At 40.6% G+C, this 26,876-nt stretch overlaps 1 protein-coding gene and 1 long non-coding RNA gene across 3 annotated transcripts in view; both read left to right on the top strand.

Annotated features, from left to right (window-relative positions):
* LOC140361090 (protein eva-1 homolog A) overlaps positions 1–26,876 on the top strand; it is a 94,051-nt gene that overhangs the window by 33,814 nt on the left and 33,361 nt on the right. The window contains exons 3-5 of one of the 2 annotated variants that reach the window (XM_072446710.1): positions 3,034–3,157; positions 9,931–10,083; positions 14,345–14,488. In XM_072446710.1, coding sequence (XP_072302811.1) covers positions 3,034–3,157; positions 9,931–10,083; positions 14,345–14,488 — 421 coding nt within the window. Of the gene's footprint in view, positions 1–3,033; positions 3,158–9,930; positions 10,084–14,344; positions 14,489–24,821; positions 25,109–26,876 lie in introns of those variants that run through there. The other variant, XM_072446718.1, reaches the window with a different exon arrangement.
* Positions 6,920–7,885, top strand: LOC140365418 (uncharacterized). Its single transcript, XR_011927825.1, has 2 exons — positions 6,920–7,267; positions 7,314–7,885. It is a non-coding gene; the product is annotated as an uncharacterized lncRNA (long non-coding RNA).

Below are 26,876 nucleotides of genomic sequence, written 5' to 3' on the forward strand. Positions count from 1 at the left end.
TGGCTAGGATTAGGTTTGTAATTGTATGTATTTTTGTATTTGATTCACGCTGCTCATTTTAATCACATCAAGGAGCATTAACATTTGCGAGAAGATTGAAGTATAAGTACAAACATTTATGCATACATTTAAAAATACAAGACAAAAAAATGTAATACCTGTGTGAAAACAGTTCTTTTTCTATAACTTAGAAAATCATCCTCAATGATTTAATTTATGATTGATTCCTTAGCATTTATATAATTCTCCTAAAACCTCAAATGATATACATAAAGACCCTAAAAAGACGAAATAGAATTGAAACACATAAACCATTCAAACACCTGCTCCCCCTGTACATTTTCCTCTCGTCTTGGTCCAGTCCAGAACTTTAAGAGGAGCGCTTGTTTCACAGGGGACTTCTTTGCCCCCTGCACACAAGAACAGAAGGTGAGTAATATTCAATAGTTTAAACACAATTCACTTAAACACTTCAAAGACAGGAACACACACCTCAACATTTAAAATATTCTTTAACAGATAAATCCTGCACACCATTTGTTAAAATAGATAAATGTGACTCCAGTGAGACCAGCAGCTAAAGTGCCACTGGGCCTTGGATCAAATGGAAAAAGGAAAAATTACTTGATAAATACTTAAAAAATCGTGCTATTCAAATGTGCTATTTGTACTTTTAAGTGTCTGTTTGTTACAGAGGCACATGGACATTAAATCACATGTTTACAAAATGTTTACATTTGAAAGCGAAGTAAAAACGTGTGACTTGCTGTTGGGTTAAACACACGTGTTAAGCTGTTTGGGCCACAGTGACATTTCTGACAAATTATGATTATGTAACACTTTGTCACTTAATTTTCCACCAAATTAAACAATATGAAGGAAATTATCTCTGAAAATCTTCTCCACACAGTTTCTCTTTTCACTTTTATTCACATCACAAACTTTTCGAGGAGGGTCGTACTCAGTTAAAGTAAATCTACTACACCTTATTACAGAAGTTGCAATGGATATATTCTTAAATCTAATATGCATGTGTCATTTTTACACGGGAAAAGTTTTGTTCACGATGTTTTTGCCAACATTCTTAACGGTCTTTTGTAAACGTGCAAAGCAATAAAAAAGATTTATTAACAAATGACAAATGCAAGACTGTACACATAATGAAGCATTCACAAAAACATCCAAACAAGGCTGTAATAATAAGTGTGGATGCTGAGAAAGCACTGACCTGAGATTTAAGGGCTGGATTACAAAAGGTATAAACTTTTTTTTACGAGATTTGTAATGGAGACAAAGCAACACACATTTTAACCCTCTGACTGACATATTTATAACGCCATATCGATCAGAACTTTCAAGGGGAACAACATGTAAATTACATAAATGCATCAATAAACTGGACAGCCACTCAACTAATAAATGGGAAAGAGGTCAATTTTGTATTGACAGAAGAAGAATGGGAAAATGTGTCTTGTTGGAGAGGCACGACATCACATGTTTGTAAAGAATTATGTTGGAAAAATGGGACTGTTTTTTTCAAACTCTATGTCTAAGCTCTCATTATTCCCAGGGAAACGCTGAATGAAGTTGGATTGCTTGTGGTTGCCAGGAGACAAACCATTATCATGTGTTCTGGGAGTGTCCTTTTGCACAAAAATATTGGACAGAAATTAACAAGGCAATGAGGACTATTATCGACACCTCCATCCCACTCAGTTTGGGCCCCAAAACCTCTGCCATGGACACAAAGGATGGATATCTTTGTGTCCTTCTGGCAGCTATGAAGGGGCCAGCATAAAAAAAGGATGAAACATATTTTAAAAAAGCACTGCAAATTTGACAGACAATGGACTAAATTGGACTTTTAATGACTCTTGATGTGCTTTGACCTTTTCTTTGGATGCCACGCCTTCCTTATTTTCTAATTTTATGTTTTGCTTATTTTGTTTCTCTTTAATCCTGCCCGGTTGTTTTTCTTGTTTTATGTTCTGAAAAGTAATGAATAAATAAATAAATAATAATAATTAAACAAATAAATAATAAATGTATCCGACAGCCACTTAAGATGGATTTGTTGGTGTGGCTGTGATGATAAACTTTGATACAGTCTGACTCTGAATATCGTGAGCACGAGAAATGTTTGTGAGAATGAATTGAGTGTGTTTAAGGATAGATTATCATGCATTTATGAAATCACACACATCATATAATGTGCTGCAGACGGATCACGTTTAAAAATATATCAAGTAAATCTGACTTTATGAGGCTCAACTCAGATCTGACTTGCAACTTGCTAACTGCTTGTCAACATGGAGATGGAGCTTGATGCGATATTGTGGAACCTTCTACCAGTATCCTGTATTCTGGTGAATATTTAAAAGTTGATCTGGTCATACGACTGTAAATATGCTGAAACTTCAGATAAAAAGGTCCCAGAAAGAACCTCCCTCATCCTCCCTCTCTCTGCTCTGGTCCTCATGGCCTAAGAGTGCTGTTTGAAGTGGTGTTAGGTGCTTCACTCATTGTCTCTCTCCCTCTCTTTCTCTCTTTCTCTCTTCCTCCCTCCCTCCCTCCCTCTCCTCCTCTCTCCCTCCCTCTCTTCCTCTCTCCCTCTCTTCCTCCCTCTCCTCCTCTCTCCCTTCCTCCCTCCCTCTCTTCCTCTCTCCCTTTCTCCCTCTCTTCCTCTCTCCCTCTCATCCTCTCTCCCTCTCTTCCTCTCTCCCTCTCTCCCTTTCTTCCTCTCTTCCTCCCTCTCTCCTTCTCTTCCTCTCTCCCTCTCTTCCTCTCTCCCTGTCTTCCTCTCTCCCTCTCTTCCTCTCGTCCTCCCTCTCTCCTTCTCTTCCTCTCCCTCTCTTCCTCTCTTCCTCTCTCCCTCTCTTCCTCCCTTCCTCTCTTCCTCTCTCCCTCTCTTCCTCCCTTCCTCTCTCCCTCCCTCCCCTCCCTCACTCTCTCCCTCTCCCTCCCTCCCTCTCTCCCTCTCCCTCCCTCCCTCTCTCCCTCTCCCTCCCTCCCTCTCTCCCTCTCTCCCTGTAGAAAATGCTGGATGAGTGCCAGGACAGGAGGAGTTGTCAGGTGCTGGTCCAGAGTCGAGTGTTTGGCACAGACCAATGTCCCGGGAGGAGCAAGTACCTCATCGTGTGGTACAAGTGCAGACCCAGTAAGTCCCTGTCCACTCTCTGTTCTGTCTGTGTCTGTCGGGCCGGGGGTGACCGGGGGTGACCGGGGGAGTCCAGATCACAACTTCACTGATTAAAGGCCTGTGCACGCCTGTGAGCAGCGCTCAGAACCTCCTCCATGTGTATTACGCAGGTGTGCCATCTTTACCAGGAGCTGCCACGATGCGGTCGACTGGAGCGGCTCTCACGTAGAACCACTTTAGCTCATCCAATCACTGAGCCTGAAAGGTCTGTTTCCCGAGAGCGGAACAGGGGTTAATTTTACAACCTTACAACCATTTTACACCTTGTAGACCAGGGTTGTCCGGGAGCCGCATTTGGAGATGGCCCCAAACAGTAAAAAGTACTACTTTTGGACATTGCGCCAATTCATAAGCAAGTCTGAGAGCCAAAAAATTGGTCTTAGGCCTGCAATAGGCCCTGGGGCCATAGTTTGTACACCTCCGGGGTAGACAGTGCTGTCTGGGTCTGCTTCATGATGCTTATTCATGTTCCAATACTCCAATGTTCCAGAACACAGGGAAAAAGCAGTGTAAATGAGGCGTTGGGAAGGAGACCCAATCTTGCGACCTCTGAAGGACTGTATAATTACTGGATATATATTTCCCTAATCTTCCCAGGTTGTCCGGCCAGAACAAAGGAGGACGTCAGCTTTGCTTATCACTCTTTATTTGCTTGAGGTTCGGGGTTAGATGTGTGGTTTGATGTTTGGTTTCTACAATACAGAAGTACAGTGAATAGTGGATATTAAAACACAATAATTCAATGAATATAGACAGATAAACATAGAATATACAGACAGTAAAGGTGTGAATAGTTTGCAACGTTAAAACAAGTTCAAATGGGAAATAAACAGTATATAAGCAGCAACATTCACAACAACACAACAGAGCAATGATCTCCAGCCATTTTCTCGCCAAAAACTATAAATTCCGATCGTCCTTGAACGCATCACTACTAGCGCCAGCGTGCTGCGGAGTGATGCTGGCCTATGGGCCGTGAACGCATCGTCGGCGCAGATTACACTGCCGAGATGGAGCCGGATAAATAAGACAAACTAACTACAGGTAATGACTAATAGTAGCACAGTTAAAACAGACAAAGACGAAGCATTAGGAGGATTAAACTCACATTCTCAAGGACCAAACACACAGGAAAAGCACACGAGGAACGGGAAGCAGACGGAGGCACCGTGCCATACGAAGGGGGAAAACAACACAACAACTTTGCTAAACGCACAGAAGTCCCGTCAGGTGCTGAACTATGATTGGTGGAGAGTAAGAGGACGTGATTGGCTGGACTATAGCTGGAGATCAGGTTACAAATAGAGAATAGGAACGTAAAGAATAGCTCTAATAATAAACTAATAACTAAACCGGAGTGACTAACTAAATGATGGACAAATCAAACACTATATTTACATGCAGACACTAGACCCTTGTTAACAGCCGCCCCCAACTTTGAGAAGCAAAGTTGAATAAAGTCAGTTTGAGTCATGAGGAAGAGATGGGAGCCTGATGAGCTTGGCAACTGGTCTAGTATAGGATTTGTCTTTGACCTGGACATGACAAGTACGAATCCTGCCATCATGTCCAGGGAGAACAATTGTGACACTGCCAATGAGCCACCGGGCACGTGGACGCTGCTGGTCAACGATAAGGACAATATCACCAACAGAGATGTCTTCAACGTCCTGTTGCCACTTGGAGCGGCTTTGAAGGGATGGTAAGTAGTTCCTGATGAAGTGGATCCAGAATTGGTCCAAAGGAGCTTGGCAGTGTCTCCATCTACGCCGGCTGAGGACCTCCGTAGCTGGAGAAACAGCTTGAGGAGTGGGGGGGTCCGGCCGCCCCATGAGCAGCAGATTGGGAGTGATGGGATCTAGATCTGCTACATCCGAGGAGGTGTAACCGAGGGGCTTGGAGTTGACGATGCTCTCCACTTGCTGGCGTAATCGTAAGATGGGCAGCCGGAGATCTGCCATTTTGGGGATAATGGGTTGGCCACGCCACTTACGACAGTCTGCACAGTGATGCTGATGCTTGCGCACTGCCTCTCTGCCACGTAGGATCCAGAACCTTCTGCGTAGCTCGGCGAAAACTCTCTCTGGACCTGGATGGGCGAGCTTGCTGTCATAGTCTGCGATGATCAGCTTTGTGATGGGATGATGAGGGTCGAGAACGATGGGATGTAATGTTTCTGTGTTGAGGGAGTCACAGCGTCGTAGTCTACCTCCAACTCTGATTAGGTGAGTCTCCGGATCATATTCTGGGGCCAAAGTGAGGAGTCTACTGCTGGACGGGATAGTCTGTTGGGAGGAGATGAGGGCAAACTCACCGGGAAAGCAGTCACTCTGCACCTGTCTGAGGAGTGACAGTTCAGCTTGTCTGAATTCGCCAGCTGTGGCCTTGTGGTCGGTGGCCGCCCCGTGACATGCCCGGACTGTAGCGTCTAGCAGCTCTTTGAAATTATTGAACTGGCTAGCGTCAGGCAAACATGTAGGAGGGGACGAAGTGATGAGGCCACAAAACTTGGCCTTACGCAGCTCAACGGGGTCATCAGGACAGGAGAGGTCTGGACAGGGGGGCCAGGAGGAGTCACTCTCATGTAGGAAGGGGGGTCCATTACTACGGCGGCTGTGACGCTGAGGGGTAGAGGGCTGGTGACGCAGAACCTTTGCAGGACCTTGTAGAGTCCATCCAAGACGTGTCTTGAGGGCTGCGGGACCACCTGGTGGTCCTAAGTGAACAGGCTCAACTGGTGTGAGGAGGTGAGGGTAGTCTGAGCCTATGAGGAGGAGTGGCTGAGCATTGCTGAAGGAATGGAGTGGGAGACCCCTGAGGTGGCGATATGATTTCTGGAGGGCCTCAACTGGATAAGAATGTTTCGAGAGGCCGAGTTCTGGGGCAGTGAAGGCTCTGTGAATGCGGAAGCGCTTCTGGCGATGGACGGGGGAGGATATGCAGAAGGACACCGAATTGCCTGAAACTGTTGTTAGATCTTGACGGATTGTTTTCAGTGCCAGATCTTCTCTCTGTCCCTGGAGGTGCAGTATTTGGGCCGCACTGTGTAGGATGATTGTGCGTTCGGAGCCGTCGTCAAGAATAGCATAAGTCTCCAGGCTGTGCTGGCCATTGTGGAGGATGACCTTAACCATCTTCAGCAGAACACTGCTGCTTCTCCGATCTGGATCTAGATAATAAGTGACGGGCTGCCCAGGCTCTGGAGCTGGTCGCTCTGTCTTCACTGTTGATGGAGAGTTGACCTCATGCAGAATGTCAAGGTGAGTTTGACTGCATTGGTGGCACTTAGCTTTGAGGTAGCATTGGGCAGCTAAGTGGTTCCGGCCACATCTCCAGCAACGCCTCTCCGTCTTGATCCAGGCTGCTCTTTGCCCAGGGGTGAATTTCTTGAACTCAGAACATTGATTGAAATAATGCATGTTATCATTGCAATAGGGGCAGTATTTCTGGGGTTGTTCTGATGACGTGGGGAGTTGAGGTCTAACTGGTGATGAAGGCTTAATGAACTTGGAAGCAGGGTCAGAGCCAAACAGGACTGTGGTGGGGCGAACAGTAGGTCTCTGTAAATTGGGCTTGGTAGCTTTGTGGAGGTCGTCCCGAGGTGAGTGTGAGTAATAAGATGGTACATCTTCATCCTGAACACGCACCTCACATTCCAACCAGTCTGAAAAGTCCAGCAATGTGGGTATGGGCTTACGAATGGGGTCAATGAAGCGTTTGAACTGTGTCCTCAGTTCATGTGGCAGCTTGGATAGTAGACGTGATGTGTGTGACCCACATTCTAACTCTGTCCGCCCCTCTCTTCCTAACTGCTCCAACATGCCGACAAGTGCTCTGACTTTCAGGCCAAAGTGACGGAACCCTCTGCTGTCACCACTCCTTAAGGAAGGCTCTGCAAGAACCTCGTTAATGCGCTGCAGAGCTAGTTTGTGAGGCTGTCCATACATCTCAGTGAGTGATGCCATTGTTTTGGAATAAGGAGTTGAGCTATTGCTATAGGAGTCAGCTACGAGGAGGGCATCTTCATGTTTGAGATGATCGACTAATATCTGGTATTTGAATCGCTCTGTGGCATCCCGGGGCAAGATATTGTCCAGTGCGATTTTGAGGCGAGCAAACTGACGAGGATCATCTTCGGTGAAAGGGGGAATATGTGGCTTCGGCCCTCTGTACGTGGTCTCGGTCAAAGGAGGGACATGAGCGGGGGTGTATGGCTGAACATACTGTGGAGTGGACTGCAGACCTGAATTATACGAGGGGTCGACGTACATTGGAGGAAACAGAGGAGCGGGAGCTGGATGGTCTGTTGCCGGAGGAGGGGGTGGAGGCAGCGGACCATCTAATGGAGGAGGTGATGATTCAGGCCACGGCGGTAGATGGACATCCATTGGTTCTCTGGAGTAGTAGTAAGGAGTGGAAGTGTTCTCTGGAGGATGAGTTGGCACAAATGATACAGCGCTGACATCAAGCTGATCAGGCTGTCTTTGAGGCTGAGGTGGAGGAGCAGGTCTCTGGGAAAGAGAGCTGAACAGATTCTGCATGTCTCTCCTGAGCTGGTTGTTCTCCTCTCTCATCTCCTGAAGCGCTGACAGGACTGCTTCTGAGCTGAGGTTCTGTGGAGCACTCTCTGGAGCGGGAGAGTAGATTTGGGCAGAAGGATGAGGAGCTGCTCCCTCGTTGGAGTGATCAAGCTGACGTCTTGGGAGTGATACGAGGAAGTCGTCGAGATAGCGAGGCTGATGGACATCACGACGAGGACGAGGGTGAGCCATGGTTGGACTGGGAAAACTGAGGAAATCCGGCTCGAAGGACCATGTAAATGAGGCGTTGGGAAGGAGACCCAATCTTGCGACCTCTGAAGGACTGTATAATTACTGGATATATATTTCCCTAATCTTCCCAGGTTGTCCGGCCAGAACAAAGGAGGACGTCAGCTTTGCTTATCACTCTTTATTAGCTTGAGGTTCGGGGTTAGATGTGTGGTTTGATGTTTGGTTTCTACAATACAGAAGTACAGTGAATAGTGGATATTAAAACACAATAATTCAATGAATATAGACAGATAAACATAGAATATACAGACAGTAAAGGTGTGAATAGTTTGCAACGTTAAAACAAGTTCAAATGGGAAATAAACAGTATATAAGCAGCAACATTCACAACAACACAACAGAGCAATGATCTCCAGCCATTTTCTCGCCAAAAACTATAAATTCCGATCGTCCTTGAACGCATCACTACTAGCGCCAGCGTGCTGCGGAGTGATGCTGGCCTATGGGCCGTGAACGCATCGTCGGCGCAGATTACACTGCCGAGATGGAGCCGGATAAATAAGACAAACTAACTACAGGTAATGACTAATAGTAGCACAGTTAAAACAGACAAAGACGAAGCATTAGGAGGATTAAACTCACATTCTCAAGGACCAAACACACAGGAAAAGCACACGAGGAACGGGAAGCAGACGGAGGCACCGTGCCATACGAAGGGGGAAAACAACACAACAACTTTGCTAAACGCACAGAAGTCCCGTCAGGTGCTGAACTATGATTGGTGGAGAGTAAGAGGACGTGATTGGCTGGACTATAGCTGGAGATCAGGTTACAAATAGAGAATAGGAACGTAAAGAATAGCTCTAATAATAAACTAATAACTAAACCGGAGTGACTAACTAAATGATGGACAAATCAAACACTATATTTACATGCAGACACTAGACCCTTGTTAACAAGCAGCACATTTATATGAACAGTAAATCATGTTTTAAAGTTAATTATTTAAATTTAATCAAGTGTGGGAAAAACTTACATTTGCCATACTAATATTTTTAGGGCATAAACCATTGCACTTCAAAAAGGACTATGCCTTAGTGATGGGTAGATGACAGTTATGGTGTGTGTTTTGGTGCACTCTATTTCGCCATCTGGTGGTCTGAAAAAGGTCTTTGGCCTCTTCTGCAGACACACAACACTCAATCAGAATGTTTTCTGAGCATCAACAAATAAGAGATAATTTAGTGAGAAGGGAACTCAATCTTAGCCATTAAAGCAAATGGCGTAGGCCGTAATATAAGTGATACATTGACTTGAAATGATTGTAAAAATGATAGTAAAATATGCCTTGCAGTTCTTGTGAAAGATCACAATTATACCTCAAAGAAGGACCGACAAATCTTTATCACCAATGACCCACAAAGCAAACAGGGACACAGGCACAGACTTGAGCCGCTTCTGACACGAGCGACACCAAATGACACAGTAAAATTTACTTGGTTTATCCACGGTCAGTCACAAATGTGTTGTTCACGTGACTTTTTTAAAACACACAGAGTGACGCGGCTCGACACAAGTGAGCCTGATATGTGTCAGTGCCTCAAATCGTTCAGCCCATCACTACTGTGCACTATGGGATACAGGGGCTCATACGCCTGACCAGAGGAGAGCAGAACTGACCTAAAGAAGCTAATTGGATGAGTGGTTAAAAATATTCACTCTTAAAACGTATGTCCAGTTCAGAGAATAAAGTCTTTATGTATTTATTTATTTATTGACCTTTTTTATTCAACCCGGGAATTCCCACTGAGATTCAGAATCTCTTTTCCTGGTGAGTCCTGGCCCCAGAGGGAGGAGCCTATTGTATATGTTTTTAGTGTATTTGTATGTGTTTTTTCTTCTATTATAAACTGTTGATTGTATTGGTACTTTTTTACCCTTGTGTGGGTGTGTCCTCAGATGAGTACAAGTCCAAGGTGGTGTGTGAGGAGGAGAAGATGAGGCTGAGCTGTAAGAGAGGAATGCAGATCGCTGTCTACTCCGCCATGTTCGGACGCACTCAGCAGGGGGCGCTGGAGTGTCCCATCCACCACAGGAGAGCACCCTCAATTGGTAAGTACCTTCAGACTGCATTACTTTACAGATTTACTGGTGTCCTGGAGCAACATTTAAACGCATACGTGGAATTCGAGTGGTTCCTGCCGTACAGCGAAGGCTTCAAGTGTGATTCCATGTTCTCCCCATGTCGGAGTTTGTTTCTCTGGATCGATGGTTTTTCCCCTAAAGTGCTGCTCTGGTTGTTCACGGCGGCACCCACTGCTCCTGACAGGTCGCTCCAGTCAAATGCAGAGGACAAATTGCCTTACAGAGACAATGAAGTGTAAGAAGTGCACCGTCAATTATTTTTGTAAAGCCTAAAAACATCGGAGGGGTTTTCCAATTGTAGATTTTACCAACAGAAATGTAGAAAATGAACAATGTAGCAGTGGGAGAAGGCAAGAGGAGGCTGCACGGATCAGAATCTAAAGTTCAGTCATCACCAGAGTAGTTTATTGATTTCTGTCCAGTTTGTGGTGTAACTAATTAGGGTAACAAAATGTAAGTGTAAATTGAAAGTTTACCTGCATTTTTTAAACACTTCCAGGAGCATTAACATTTGAGATAAGACTGAAATATGAACTGCAAACTAATCCAGGAATCCCATGCGTTACTCAGAGGATATGATGTTACTTAAATTATATTAATGTGACTCTTCCATTTGTGATTGTGGCATATGGTGCAGCCCCCGTCCAAACCCTGCACCTGTTCATTCTGCAGAATCATAACCGCAGCTCTTTATGACTCTGCGCTGGTTTGGTTCCAGCTGTTTGTGGTTTGAACACATTTTATGATTTCCGCAGTAATTCTCCTTTGGCCTAAAGCTAGTCGAGCCTTTCTTCTCTTAATTCATTGTGTGAAAAAGGACTTTGAAGTTACAGATCATACAAATCTATGGTTGCATGTTGATTGAATTAAATAATAAACTATTTTAGGTGCAGATTGGACAGCTTTGTGGCTTCCAGGTGAAAGTGAATAATATTATGTTGAGAGAGTAAACTAACCAAAAACCAAGACATAAAAACATGTCTTGTGTCTTGCTCTGAAAATAAAACACATTTATTTTGTTAAATGTATGTTTAAAGTGTTAAACTGACTTGCTTGGGTAAGTTACATGTAAATATACAAGATTTAGATTTATTCTGCAGTCCCAGTACTTTTATTGTTTAATGTGTGTACTAAAAAAATTATAGATTGATAGAAGTTTGGGTCAGATGCAAGGTCAAATCATAAAGATTCCAGACTCCATTTAGTGGCTCATTTGATCAGCAGGACATGTCTGTAGTCGACTAACAGCCCTAAACACTTTCCCTCTTTGGATCCGTTCTTCTGAAGTCCAATATTCCTGGTATTTTCACCGTTCTGAGCAGGCCCTGTGTTGACACTTTGCACGGCCGGTGAATTGGCCTCACTCAAGTCCTGACTGCAGACATTTAACCTTTGACCCCGTCCCATCATTCATTTCAGCGAGTGTGAGGTCAACCTTTATAGCAGCGCATAACATAGTGTCAGGGCCAGTGTCTATTTTCAAAGGCCTCAGTGTGAGTGTTGTTTTGGAGAGTGGAGCCAATGTCTGATCACTTAAGAACCACAAAGCAAATGCAGAGGACAATAAAGTGTATCTCATCCTTAACCAACAGTATGTTCCATCAGAATAACTCCCCATTCTTAGATTTAGTGTTAGCACAGCATCTACAGGCAGCAGTGAATATGAACCATGGGGGAAAACAAAAGCTGCTCTTCAGTAACATGACAGACATGCTAACACAAGCTCACTGTTGTAATGTCAGTTTGATGTACTCAATGCTCAGAACAAGTCTGGCGATGATTTATGGACTTTAAAATGGCACAGGAGACTTCTGGATCTCTTCCTATTGTAAATTGGGATTTTTGATGCTCATAGAAGACGACCTTGTAAACATTACTCAAACGTGCAAGAATGAAGCTTTATAGAACTCCAGGGATGTTTTTGATGAAGGAAAGTCAATTCAGCATTATACATGTTCTTTTATCATTTAATCACTGTGTGTCTACTAACTTCCAGTTCATGTGTTCGGCTGAAATTATTATATTGAGATTTTTCCTCATCATAAACATACCTGGATTTGAGTATTTACACATGTAGTCTGTGGCACTCTAACACTTTCCCCACCGGTAACAAGTCATCAAGTTATAATCCACAAAACGTCATTGTGTTTTGAAAATATTTTCACTCACGCTATTCCACGTCCTTCTGGTGCTGAAATATGCCACATACCAACCTCTGGTAATATTTTGGCTGTGGATAATGCATTGTAATCATTAATTCACTCATTGACAAATCAAAATAAGTCATTTGATAATTTGACTATAACATTTTGACACGAGAGGCAGTTTGCTGTCCACAGATGTTAGATTTGGTGAGGCGGGTTTGACAGCGTCTTCAGGACTCTGATGTATGGCTTACGTACCTGATCTTCCATGCTTCCTGTTTGCTTGGGTCAGGTGTCCCTGTGACAATGGGCCCCTGAGGCTGTCTCTGTGGGGCCCCTCACACCCATCCACTGTGGAGGTGTAGTACAGTGCAGTGACTAATGCAGTGTGAGAGTGAAGTGCAGCGTGTCTGTCAAACTCACTCTGTGTAAATGCTCTGAGCATGAAAGGGTTAATTTGATGTATTTTTGTCATCACTGAGTCAACTGTGTCATGTGACTGGAAAGTGATACATCAGTAAATCAAGGACCCCAGACCATGAGACTGTTTTTACATTTATCTTTACATGTAACATTACTGGGAAAGCATTAACATCACCATGGAGACAAGCAGGTAGTCGACCCTCCACCAAAAAAGTCACATAGTGCATCTTTAAGCTTAAAAGGGAACAGTTTATGCAAAATTGGCTTTTTTGAGCTTTTAACCTTGTTCTAACATTGTTCCTTCATCAAAAATATACCTGGAGTAACATTTAGCTCCATTCACAGGAGAAGAGAGGATTCTCTGAAGTTTCTTTGACAACTGATGCAGCTCTGACGTAGCTCTGACATAGCTCTGACGTAGCTCTGAGAGTCTTCTCTGCTGTCCATAAATTGCACCTTAATGCAGAGACAAGTTTCTATGTCTGCGACCTGTGTTTAATGACAATGGCAACACACTTTTTCTGGTTCTGGTTCTGATCATGATCAGTACAACTGCTGCTGAGACCAAGAAGTAAACAAGAAGTGTGTTCTATGAACTGTATCTTAAACAGTTGAATAGTAGCGTCATCTATTGGCGGGGAAGGGTAATTAAACATTTTGAAGCGTTGGAAGTAGACAGGGATCCAAATGTAATTTCTTTCGTTAAACTAAAAAGCATGTTTAAAGGCTAATAACAATACAAATAATGCATCATCATAATTTTACCTTTAAATGTTTGAAAGTGTGATTTCTGATGTATGTTACATTCAGACAAATTAATTTCAAATGTAAAAATAATGAATTTATATTGTTTTGTATTTATTTTAATCATTTTAGTTGGAGTTAGATAACCAGGTCAACTGTGATATGACTGTCTAATTATAATGTATTAAAATAATCAATTGTTGCAATTATATATTTATTTATTCATTAATTATCTACTGCTTGTTCCCGTTCGGGGTCATGGGTGACAGTGACTTTGGGCCTTGGGTTCACCCTGGACAGGGGCCCATCTTATATTTATAAGATAAGATAAGATAATATATTCCTTTATTGTCCACACATGGGGAAATTTCATTGATACAACGCAGGTAGATTCAGAGGAAAAGGACAGATTATAACAGATAACAAATAACAGATTATAGGAAGTTTAAAAAACACTCTTAATAGAAAAACTCCTATAGACAAAACCTCCCATTTCCCAACAAACTACTTATAGTAGTTAAGTTGTTTTAATAGAAATACAATTAAAATATTTTTGCTGTACAAGTTGCAACTGATTCTACTATTTTATCTTTAGTGAAGCTTTATTCTATTCTTTACTATTTTTAACGGCTTCATAATAATTATATGTTTGGTTCAACAATTTTTACCCACAAAGCTGCCAAAAATTGTATATTTGTACGAATACAAAATTACACTATTTTAATCTCAATCATTGCCATTTAAAACATAAAAGAGGTTGTTGACCTCTGTGTAAAAGACTTAAACTGATCATCGATTAAAATTAATTACACATCCCTCTCTGTACTATGAGTCGTCATATTTTGAACCCACATACTGTGTACTTCAAACACTCACTATGTAACCATCCCTCCTTATATTTGTCTTAACCTATGCAGACTGCCAGTCGGCTGTGGCTCTGCAGGTGCTCACGTCTCGTTGCCAGGGGAAACAACGTTGCCTTGTCCACGCCTCAACCCACGAGTTTGGAGAGCCATGTTACCCAGGGACCAGGAAGTACCTCAACGTCATCTACACATGTGGTAAGTACCCCAAAAATATACTTAGAAAACCTGTGGCCCTTCACGTGCATGTCCCAGAGCCACCAGAGGGCGCTATTTCACTGTCCTCTGGCTTGTTGGGTGAAAAGAGTTTATTCGGGTTTGCCCACGTTTTACTCCTTGATTAGTCCCGGCCAGTGTTGGAAAGAGTACTGTACTGTACTGTATTCTGAATACTAAGAATACTTTCATATTGAGTTGCATTATCTTATAGTTTGAAAACACAACATTGGATTAAAACTGCTGTTTGTTTCACTTTATCAGAAAAGAAAAAAACCTTTAGCACAAATTAGAGAAGGAAAAATCACACACACACTGACTAGAAGAGCTGTGTTTTCTACTTTTCTCACTAATTCACTGAAGTTTGAAGCCTGTATTCCTCTGACTTGAGAAAAGTAACTGTATTCTTAATACCACGAAAATCATTTGTTTACTTCCCAAAACTGATCCTAGATTAATATTTACTTAGTCTTGTTGTATTTCTGGCTCAGTCTATGTTTCATTATGGTTTAACCTTTAGTTTAGTCCTGATTCAGTCTTGTTTTAGTTGTGTTTGAAACTAGAGGCTAGTTACACAAATATTTATATTCTTTGGAGTATCCTGATATTTTGGCAATCTAATGTAATGTGTGTTTAATTGTTTAAACATTCAAATTTAGCCTTTCTTCAAAACAATATTGGCAGTATTATAAATAATTTGATATATTACTCACCTCTTATCTGGTTAAGTGAATAAATGTAGATTTTTTTTTATTGCAGTGTTGGCGGAAATCAGTGTTATTGACCACTTTGAGTTTGTACCTCTCATTGTCCTGAACCTTTTTTTTTTTTTTAATCAGTCATGATTCAATTATGACATGTCAAACTGTAAATTTTGTCAATTGTAAAAAAAAAACTGACAATTAATAATAGTTATCTTATCATATTAAGGGCTGCTTTATAACCACTATAATAACCACACCTTAATTAGCCTAAAAGAAACAAACAATATATAACATTTAGATTTTACGTTTCATAAACATCTCTCTCTGTCCCTATACAAAGGAAACGAGTTCAAATCAACTATAGATTTTACAGATTTTAATACTGATTAATTCTAACCCATAATTGGACACGGTGGCTGTTTGGACGGGTCAAACCACGTTGACCTCCAGCCTAAGCCCCTGGTGTCTCAGAGCAGGGGCTGTGGTGGGCTTTAGTCTTCACATGTTCCACCCTGCTGTAGTCGTTCTGTAGGTGAATGAGTCTAAATGACCCTGGTGCTTGTGGTTGTTGTGGTTGTAGACATGAGGCTCCAGACGGGCCTCACTCTGAGCTCTCTGTGGTCACTTTGACCCCAGGCACACGGTCAGTTTCACACGTTCATCTCTGTAGATACATGACGCAATTTACTCATCGTCCTAATATGGCAAACTTGAATTAGCTTCATTTTATGATTATGTCGTACTCTGCCATTCGGGCATCCCTAAAACTGTACACAATGACACATGTATTAAAGAGGGATTACTACGAATGAGATACTGTATTTAAAAGTTAATGTCCAGGTTATTTAGCGAAAATGGAGTTTATTCTTAAAATAAACTTAATTCACTTATTTCAATTTGTATTTATTCATCATGCAAATTATCTTCAGAAAGCAGTCTACCATTTCACTGTGTGTTGCCAGATCTTACACTAAAACAAGCTCGTAATAAGCCCAAAAGGCTCGATTTGACGCTTCAGGAGCACATGTTCTTGCTATTATCTTAAGTGGTACAAATGTCAACAGTTTATTTAGGAGAATGACAGCATTTGCATCACACCAGTTCTTCCATGTTCCCTTCAGTGGCTGCTGGGCCACATGTGTTTATGGCTGATACATGCTGACGCAGCCCTGGGTAACTTGTGTTTTATGAGCCAGTTGTTGGTAAGAATGAAATTACACACTTAATTACTCCACTGCAGACCTAAGTATTATTTGAACTAATTTAGCAGTCTGCATTTTAATAAGGACATTTGGCTTAGCAGCAATTAGTTAAGCATTTAGTTGAACGTCTCTGTGTGTGCCAAAGTAAACAAGCCCGAATGTGGCTTTACTTTTGGAGAATACTGTAGGGAAATCAGGTTAAAGGAACAGCTACATTTAACCATGTAAACACATTTTAGAGTGTGACGCATTTTTCATCTTCACACTACAAAATTTCCCTGTTATAATGATGTTTTTGCAGTTCAAAACGTTTTTTGTTTTTTTTAACAGATTGTCAAATAAGTTTTTTATTTCTAGATTACTGGAATAGGTTGAAACGAAACAGTAAAAGTTAAATATATTGACAATAAATGCTTTAAAATTATACAGGTTGGTCCGAAATACATGAATGTAATGTTTTTGAAATATTTACTAGCCCAAAACTATATATCCATAAAATCTCCATTTGAATGCTCAGTTTTCAACATTTAATGTAAGGTTATACATCAGGAAAGACAGCTTTTTTTCCTCTTACAAAAATGCATCGCAATAGAAAATAAAATAAAATAAAAAAGATCGCCCTTGCTTCACAGATAATCTGCCTTAGAACAATACTGTGATATTGGTCCTAAAAGTTTCACAGTAAAATTATGGTTTAGAATTGTCTTACTCTGAGTAGTATTTTTAAAGCTCTCTTCTTACGCTGTATTGATATTGTAGGCAATTTTTCGAATGTAGAAAATGTCAAATGTACTTTCCCCCAGTGCAGATATCTCAGGGTCACATCAGGCCGTGAAGTAGGTATTGCACTGTTAACATGAGTAAACTTCTCCACTGCTACACACTTATGTTTAAATCCATTCTCCATCTCGGACCATCTTGGTGTTACTTCACACGCAGACAGCACCATCATGATCTCAGTGTGACGCTCGGTGAAAAGACGTTTTCTTTCATTTTCACATGCTCCAGGACCTGAAGTGTCCAGTCTAAACGTCACTCTTTAGGAATTCAAACTATTATTAACAGGATTGGAAAGAACATCTGTACAGACCTACTCCTGCTTACACTGAGGGACTTGATACAGCTGAGTTTTTATTGAAAACTAAATGTCACTGTTTAATTGTGTTGACAGATCTCTTGAAAATTAGAGATTAAATTTCAAGTGGCTAACTTGTATGTACATTATACATAATCCACAAAAATATGAATAATCATTATAAAAATAAATAAATATATACTTTATTAGCATGTGATGTGAACTGTAGCCTCTAAAATACGTGGAAAGTACAAATATGCATCTGCTGATTTCCAAGCTCCAAAATCCCAAAAAATTGTATGTATCACTGGTTAAGTATTTCTAGAATATAAATATCGACACAGTGCCGCTTTAGAACGTGAACTATTGTGAGCCTGAATGAGCCTTTAGCCATCTAAAAGGCATCATTTGTCCACATCCCGGCGCGCTCAGACTGTTTGGACAAGGTGAGCAGTGGAGCCACGTTAACTGAGTTTAGCTGATTACATCCAGCCTAAAAGTACCCATAAACCCCCTGTGTCTGTAGGTGCTGCTTTGAAGTAGGCTGTGTTTGACTTTTCGTGTGGTTTACGTTCATCTGTAATCTTGTCTCGTTCTAGCCATTTACAGCCGTTGAGTTTAGGGAGCGTTGCAAAAAATAACAACAAAAAACCTTTCCTGTGATTGCCTTAAAAATATTTATATCGGGCTGGACAATAGTGTTCTTGAAATTGTGGGATTTATTTGACATATTATTGGGGAAAAGACACAGATATAGTTTGTAGATCAGTGGTGCTCACCAAGACAAAACTCCCAAAAAACATATGGTCTTCCAAGTACCACCGGATTGAAACAACCTAGAGATGACAAAACTGTAGATTAAACTGATTATAAATTCAGAAAATATATGACTTACAGAGCAATCCATGTACCACCTGAAGGAGTTTGTGTAGAACCAGATTGTAAGGTTTGTTTTTTGTTTGTTTTTTTTCAAATAAAAACACATGAGCAATGAGAGAACCGTGATCTTATATCTGAGAAAATGTCAGTTTATCGTTGTTCTTGCAGCTTGTCCTAGAGCTTGTTGGTCCTGATTTACTTCTGTACATCTGTAGAACTGGATTGAAAAAGTGGGAAGTGGATAATTTTTTAATTACAATTGGCAACAAAACGATTGACAATGTGATAGATTGTGATTCGAAAACGCTGCGTTGAAGGTGTGTGGACTATAAAACGCAGAAGGGAAAAAACAACTGTACTATTATAGACACGATAATAAACTTCTCTGATGTATTCTAATGTATTAATGTATTAACCCCAAATGTAAAGCTCTTCTTAAACATGACCATGGTTTAATGAGTCCATAGAATGAAAAACATGCTCCTCTCCTGCTAGCGCCATCTGCTGGGCTTTTGGAGGCTGAGCGCTCTGAAATGCTGATCGTTATGAGGCTCTTTTTGTCCTAAAGCTGCATATTCCAGGTGAATTATCTGTCACTTGCTTGTTCCCATGAAGATGTTATTGAAGAATGTTTCATTACAGACAAAAATTAAATAAGGACAGAAACTTGTCAAATGTCCTATCTTCTGCATTAGACATTTTGAACAACCTTTTTGCCGTTTTACATAAATGTAATTGTGACACAATGACTCTGCTTGTGTACTGAGGCCAGAAACATTTCAAATGATGCTAAAACAATGGCTGTCTTATGCAAGTTATGCCAAATAAATCTGGTATGCACTGTTTTGTCCACAGCATGTGGTGACGTACTCAAAATGGTGGTGATAACGGAACGTCACATGACTGAAACCCATGAATTTTATATTGTTTGTTTTTTTATGTATCTCTATGAATACATCTGCCCGTAACGTACAGTTTGGTTGTACACCCAAAGAAACATCTTTTTCCGATAGTTTCATTTAGCAAAATAAAGGTGTTGTCGTATATTTGTATTTGTGAAGTCATCTCTTTTGTACAAAATAGCTTTGGCCCTTGTTTACAGTTTGGCAAGTCATGTCATATCTGCTGCCCATGATTAACCAGGAAGTACAATTTTAAACTTCACTAAATTGCCAAACTAGGGTCCAAAACTACAGTCATATTTTGAGTAAAATCTTAGATATGATTATGTTAATACTACTTCATTAGTTTGTTCCTGGTTTAGTCCCTGAATCACGTTTGAGCTCAAAGTATGACTTGAGACTACATTTTGGTAAATTTTCATTCACAAAATGACCATGTAATTCCAACAATCATATTCCCAGTGAAATACGTGTTGTACTCTCTAGTGTGCCAATAGACTTCAAATCCAACCATATGTTTCTTGTGAAATTGAATATAACTTTATTACCATTCCCAGGCAACGCTTCCATTTATAGACATTTCACACCAGAATTTACTGCCAATTCTGCTACAGTAATAATGCTCTTAAAATCCCCTTTGAAACACGCTGTAGCAGATGAACGATGCCAGAGTGAACTTGACAGAGGTGTTCTTTGGCTCACATTGCATCATTATATTTTAGTAACCTCTAATTATTAACTGCTTTATGATCGACCTTGACTTCACTGCACAAAAAAAAAACAAGAGTTAATTCAAAATGATTGCCTGATCTTGAGTTGAGTAGTTTCGCTGAATGGGGCTCACTGATTATTTTCCCATAATTTAGATTCTGTAAATAGGTGCAATTACTGCACTGCCAAACAAATGTCCTTAATAAGAATAATGTAAATAGTCAGAAATGTATTGTATTACATAATAACAGAAATTATGAAGCTAATTAGCCAAATTAATATACTGGATGATTGGTTGAAGTTGCAGATTAGCCAAGGTACTGTTTACATCAGCCAGCTCCAGTTTATAATAACTACACCTTAACTAGCCTTAATAAAATATTAACAAATACTTAACTCCTAATTAACCTTTTTTTTTAAAGAATGAGTCAAACTTAGTAACCACCATATTATGCGTAATTGACTTTTCTGAGATTTTAACCTGTTATGATCAAAAGCATATCTGGAGTTGTATTTAGCGTCGTTCAAGCTTGTTTAATGAATCCAGTTTACGAGCTCGTCTTCTCCTCCTCCGAGCCTCACAAAAACACACAAAAAGTGGAGCTGAGATCTTTGCTGATTTTAAGATCATAAATCATCGCCTGACTCGTTCTGAGCATTTCTGCCATCAAAATTACATTAAATACAACTGCTTACGTTAGTATGTTGAGGCAAACTAGCTTTTTTTCCTCCGTGGTAATTCCCACTGCTGCCAGTAGATGGATCGCTAACACAAATCCTCATGAGAGCCTGAAAAATATAAAGTGTTTATAAGTTCTTAAACATGAAATGCCCAATCAGGTTTAAAGGCCAATAACTATACAAAAATTGATGAAAGGGCATTAAGTCTTTGTTCATGTTTTATTAAGCCTAATACAAATGTAGTTATTATAAAGTCTTACCCAATGCACTATTCATTCAAACTTGTCAAATCTACTGGAAAAAGATGCAAATTTTAGAATTCAAATCACAGATGTTCCTTTTTTACAGTGAAACCCGGAGAAACCAATTGAAACCTCTTCAACCCCCTGTAATGTTACTCCTCACTCGAATAGCAAGCCCTGTGCTCCTGACCTCAGCTGACCCCGCGATGCTAGCAGGGCTTAGCGTAGCTGTGGGCGCTGAAGCTAATGCCCATATAAGGCTGTGCACTGTGGATGACATCACACTATGAAAACATTACAACTGCAACAATTATAGGTGAGCGTGGTGCCCCCTGAAAGAGGTCAAACCACAGCGAGGTGGAGAAGGCGGAGCCAGAACATGTGTGCGTTATGCAGCTGTGGTGTTGCCGTGGCGTTATTGTTGTTTTGCACACAATTGGAGCTTGGTGCTTGGTCTTTTAGCGCGTCTTGCTCTTTCGCCTGTCACCTGCACGTCCACCACCCTTTTATTGTTTCATCTACAACGCATCATACAAAACTGCACATATACATCCTGACCCCTGACCCCTGCAGCAGATGTTAAAGTTGAGTTATTTAGTTTATTTAACTCTGCATGTGGTGTTTGGTGTGTATGCTGTAGTGTCCTGGAGCCCAAATATGACAAATCCAATACAAAAATCTGTGTTTACATCAGGCATTCTGTCACTAAATACATACATTATTCTTCTCAGCACTGGTTATTGTCACCAAACTAGATAAATAACAAACACAATTTCTTTTGTGACCTCATCTACCGTATTTTCCGGACTATGAGACGCACCAGCCAAAAAATGCATAATAGAGAAATAAGTTGTACTGGAGTATGAAATGCACTTGCAAGTGTGAAAATAACAAATAATATCACATATAAGTCGCTCCTGAGTATAAGTATATAAATATAAGTCGCACACCGGCCAAAACGATGAAAAAAGTGCAACTTATAGTCCGGAAAATACGGTACTGTATTTTATTAAATCCGCTCCAGATGTCGTGTAGTTGATTGGTTTGGTAAATATAAGTAATTATAATTGTAGGTGTATTTTGTTCTGGGTCATGATCCTCAGTGCAGCGTCAGATCTGATTCACAGTTCCACACGTAAACAAAGGAGTCATGGAACAACTGGAAAAGCTCAGAATACTTCAGAATACTTCAGAATACTTCAGAATCAACACTAACTTCAGTATTTAGCCTCTTAAACTCTCCATTGGTTCAACTGAAACACAATCCCGGATAATGATCATTACAAACCCAACCACAGTCACTTCCTAAGTATGTGAATATATGTGGACTGTATATTATAGTCTTTTGTAGTAAAAATACTTAGAGGAGAGGACAATGTCTTCGCTCTGTTGGTTCAGTGGTCAATGGGTTATTTTCTTTGGCGACGTGGAGACCTCATGCACGGCTAACCTCAACTCTTATTTTAGTGCTTTGGTCCATACGCTGCTGGGAATTTCACCACTATCTGCTGCCATACTGTACACAGAAACTGCACTCATATTTCAAATTCAAGTTTTCTCTGTAACGTTTAGTGACCACATGCCAATGCAAAACTCAAAGTAATATGCATAATAAGGGCTCGATTACATCTCTGGCAGTATTCACAAAGTACTTATTAAAGCTTTTTACCTATGGCCATATTTTACAAGTATTCAATCATGAACTATTTTACTTCTTATACTACACTATATATGCTATAAAAAATCTGCTTTTGCACACTTGATTAATGAGCATTTCTTTTCTCATCACACTTCAAGCTTTCAAACTGTGAAATAAGGAAGTAGGTATTTAAACCTTTCTAACTCATTCCTTTCACAGATCCTCTGCAACATCACAAGTATTGACATGCATTGGTTATTTAATTAAATGTAGTGTTGTTTTTGGCCAGTAGCACAGCTTCAGAGCAGCTTTTTCAGACACAAAAGTGAAGCAGGGTGGTATCCCAGCACAGCCAATCAGCTCTCACAGTGTTCAGACTGAATACAGGGACTCTCAAGGCTCTTTCTTACACGTTTGAAAATATACAATGTTTAATAATTAGAATAAAACAGCATGTGCAGTTCAAGTTCTGCCTTTTCAATTTCTCGGTTGGATTTTCCTAATTATGAGGGGAACTTGAGCTTTTTTACTTTTTGTGTATGTGGCATGTGTGTTTTTGTGCATTAAAAGTACAGTATTTTTGAAACACTTTTGAAACCAGCTGTTTAATTGTCTTCTATTTGCTTGCTAAAGTATGATTTAGAGCAGAGGAAAAAAGAAGAGATAATGGCTTTAATTTGAATCATTTCACAAAACACCTCACACAGCAAGAGGAATAACGGTCATTTGAGTGTGTATTTGATCCTAATGAGCCATGGTGAAGGAAACACTGAGGAGCACTTCCTGGACATCAAGGCTCTCACTTCATTCAGCTGGTTTTGAGCTCATGAGAATTAGTTGGACTGTATCTGCATCACAATCGCGTGTTAACCTTCACATTCTAATGCAAAATCCTGATGAGGGAACGCCTCACTGAATACATCATTTCAATATGCCAAGCAGAAGAACTCAAGAGTGTGAATGTGTGTTTGAATAGGTGTGTGGTTCCTTGATGCAAAGTGCCCATTGGAAGTTGAAAAATGCCATATAAATTTGACCATAACATTACGTCATTTTCTAACATGGTTAAAAGATCCAGACGGTCACTTTAGGAGATTATGGACCCTTTAAAACATGGTACTATCAGGATGGTAAAACATTGTGTTTAGGTGAGCGGCCTCTCCCAGTGTGTTTGGGGACATGTAATGTGGAGTTGGTGGATGGGGGTTGTGCTTAATGCTTTCCAGTCTGCAGTGGTTTCAGTTCTTTCTGCTCCGGACAGAGGGGGGGTATTCTGGAATTCTGATGCAGGGTCTCTATGAACCTCTACACACAAGAATAATAGGGATAATTAAAGGGCTCTGACGGTTAAAGAAACTATTAAAACATGTCTAATCACAACCGCTGCTCTTCATCGACACTGTGGACCAAACTGTGCTAAACTAAAGCTGCAGTGATTTTCACATCACACTGTCGACTGGTTTGTGATTTACCAGTCTGACAGGACACAGTGGTTCAGACAAACATCTAGTTTGTCTGAATCTAGAACAAGGCAGTTCCATAGGGCTCAACTCTTGGGCCACTTCGTTTTTTTTATCAACATAAATTACCTGTGTGCTGCACAACTGAGCATGCTGCTATATCAAAGCTCCACGGGACATGACACAGCATCTTTTATCATTGAGAAATGGATTTGACAAGCCCAAATACAAGCTGTTCTACAGCAAAACTCCAAGACCTACCACCAATCACTATAAAGGACATTCAGTTGAACTGGGAACAGAATACGCCCCGATCCGAAAAAACAAAATGCAATAAAACCAATTCTGGATATGGATGGAGGAAGCAGGTCCAAACCAGGTCTAATAAAGAATGTGCTGTAAGTATCCAATATTAGAAAATTGAAACATAAACCACCAGGTTAAGCCAAACTAGAACCAAACTTGGATTAATCCAGGACTAAGTCTGAAGAAACACCTTAATTAGCTTTAACAAAGCATGAACAAGTTATGCATTAAGAATGATTCAGGCTCAGTAACTACCTTATCCCCATATTTAACAGAATAATTCTGAATACATTGCTCATTATGAATTAAGTCCTTGTTCATGTTTTACAATGAATCAAGATGTAGTTATTACAAAGTGATTATTCCTCCAAGTATTCACTCTCCAAACTGTTACTAAGTGGACACAAGGCAGCCCACTCCCCCCGCCCTCTCTCTCTCCCTATCTCACCGCCTCTCTCTCGCTCGCCCTGCGCTCCTGTCACATTCCAGTTGTCTATCGCTGCCTTTAACTTTCCCTCCTGCCTCCGCGAAGGAAACAACTCCAGAGTCCCTGCACAAAGTTACTACAAGCAGGATTTGGACGCACCGCAGGATTTCTTAAAGAGACTTCGACTTTTTATTATTTTTGGGGAGCCGTTTTATTTTAATTTTTTGCTGATTTTGGACGGGGGATTCAAGTGAGGATTTGTTTTACGGCTGAGCTCTCCTGGCGGGAGCGGAGCAGAGGGAAAGAGGGGGATTGTACGGATGAACTGCCCCACGCGATCTGAAGAAGAGTGATTTTCTTTGCAACATGTGCCTGTAAGTGTTGCATTGTCGTTTTGTTTTTTTATCAAACTGCTGTGTGTGTGGTGCAGTGTGTGGTTCTCAAACTGTAATCAACAAGGACTAAACCAGGATTTAGGCAGGATTAATACACATAAAACATGACAGAAAAGGAGTGACTATTGCTGGGTTCAATTAGGACCACACCGGGTTTTAAACGGATCTAGACTAAAACAGGACAAAAACAAGTCCAAACAGAGCAAATCTAGAGTTAAAACAGGACATTCCCAGGACTTAATCGGGTCTGAATCAAGTGAAGAGTAAACCAGGTAAATCAGTCCTGAATCAAGACTCAAACCTTGGGATTTAACTAAGAACTAAACCAGATCTAATTCATGCAGCAACAAACCAGGAAGTATTCACATGAGCAGTTTGAAAACTATGTCAAGTCTGAATCAGAACTAAACCAGGTCTAAATCAGGAATTTTTCAGGTCTGTCACGGCCAAAACCATGACATAAAACCAAGACCTTAACCTTAAGACATCTCTGGAGTATATCCGGTCTAAACTGGGTCTAAACCGAGTGATGAGCTACAATTGGAATTAACCTAAAACCAGAATTAATTGACTTAAACTGGACTAAACCAAGATTAAACAAGGTCTTAACACACAGATCTATCACAAAGCAGGACAAACTGACCCAGAGGTCCATGGTCCACAGTTTGAAACCCTTCGTACTATGTATGTTTACATGCTGTTCACTGAGCCCCAAATGTTTTTTTTCCTCGGCTTATGCTGTTTTGCAGGCCTCTCGTGTTCTCCTGGAGGTGATGTCATGACGTGACGTGAAGTCATCAATGGCTGCTTTTGACTTCAATGTCTTCAAAGTCCTTTATGTGTTGCTAAGAGAAGGCATTTAAAGAAAAAAAAAAGCCTTGGTTTTGATTCAAGGTTTTGACTTAATGTGCTGGTTTAGTCCTGGTTGAGTTCTGGTTTAATGCTTGTTTGGTCCTAGTTTTGACATATTTTACAGGACTGATCTTTAAGTAACAATCATTGTGAATGTGGAAATGTAGGTGAAGAAGACAACAATGTCTTGTGGCTGGAAGCTGGGGTCAAACCTTCAACCTTTTGGTTATAGTGCTAATGGCTTTACTTACTGAGAAACTGACACCTATTCATATTTAGTCTAATTTAAATGAAAGTTCATATCTTTTTGGACAGAATTTAAGCTTAAGCCCAGAACATGATTTATTTAGTATTGTGACATTTCTGGTGTGACTTTTACAGAGACCTTGCTGGATTTATGACATAAAGGTAGCAGTTTCTTTGAGACCAAGAGGTTAGCTAAATAATGATGACGTTGAATTATGATGACACTTTGCCCAGGGCAGTGGCTTTGTTTTCTCTGTAAATAGTTCCCTCATGATCAGCTGGTGAGAACGGCCTGCTCTGTCCTGGTCCCACATTATGCAATTACAATGTTCATGTTCACAAGTTTGTGCCAGTCCTTAATCTGGAAAAATGTTATATTATCCTTAATTTTTCCAGACTGATGCATATTAAATTCAAAAGCTGTAGCTGTATTAAAAATAAACAGTACCGTGTTTTCCGCACTATAAGGATTATAAGGTCAATGAATGGTCTATTTCTGATCATTTTTCATATATAATTACAAGGCGCATTAAGATAAATAAAATGTGTGCTACACAAAATCGCTCGAGCTCAGTAAGAACAACCAGAATTAGTCCATCTATAAGAAGTTTTTTGAGAAAATGAAAGGCTTTCAAGTGCGCCTTATAGT

This window comes from Eucyclogobius newberryi, unplaced genomic scaffold (assembly GCF_026437365.1).
Source record: "Eucyclogobius newberryi isolate DKJ021-1_F unplaced genomic scaffold, fEucNew1.0.hap1 SCAF_1, whole genome shotgun sequence".
Lineage (NCBI taxonomy): Eukaryota > Metazoa > Chordata > Actinopteri > Gobiiformes > Gobiidae > Eucyclogobius > Eucyclogobius newberryi.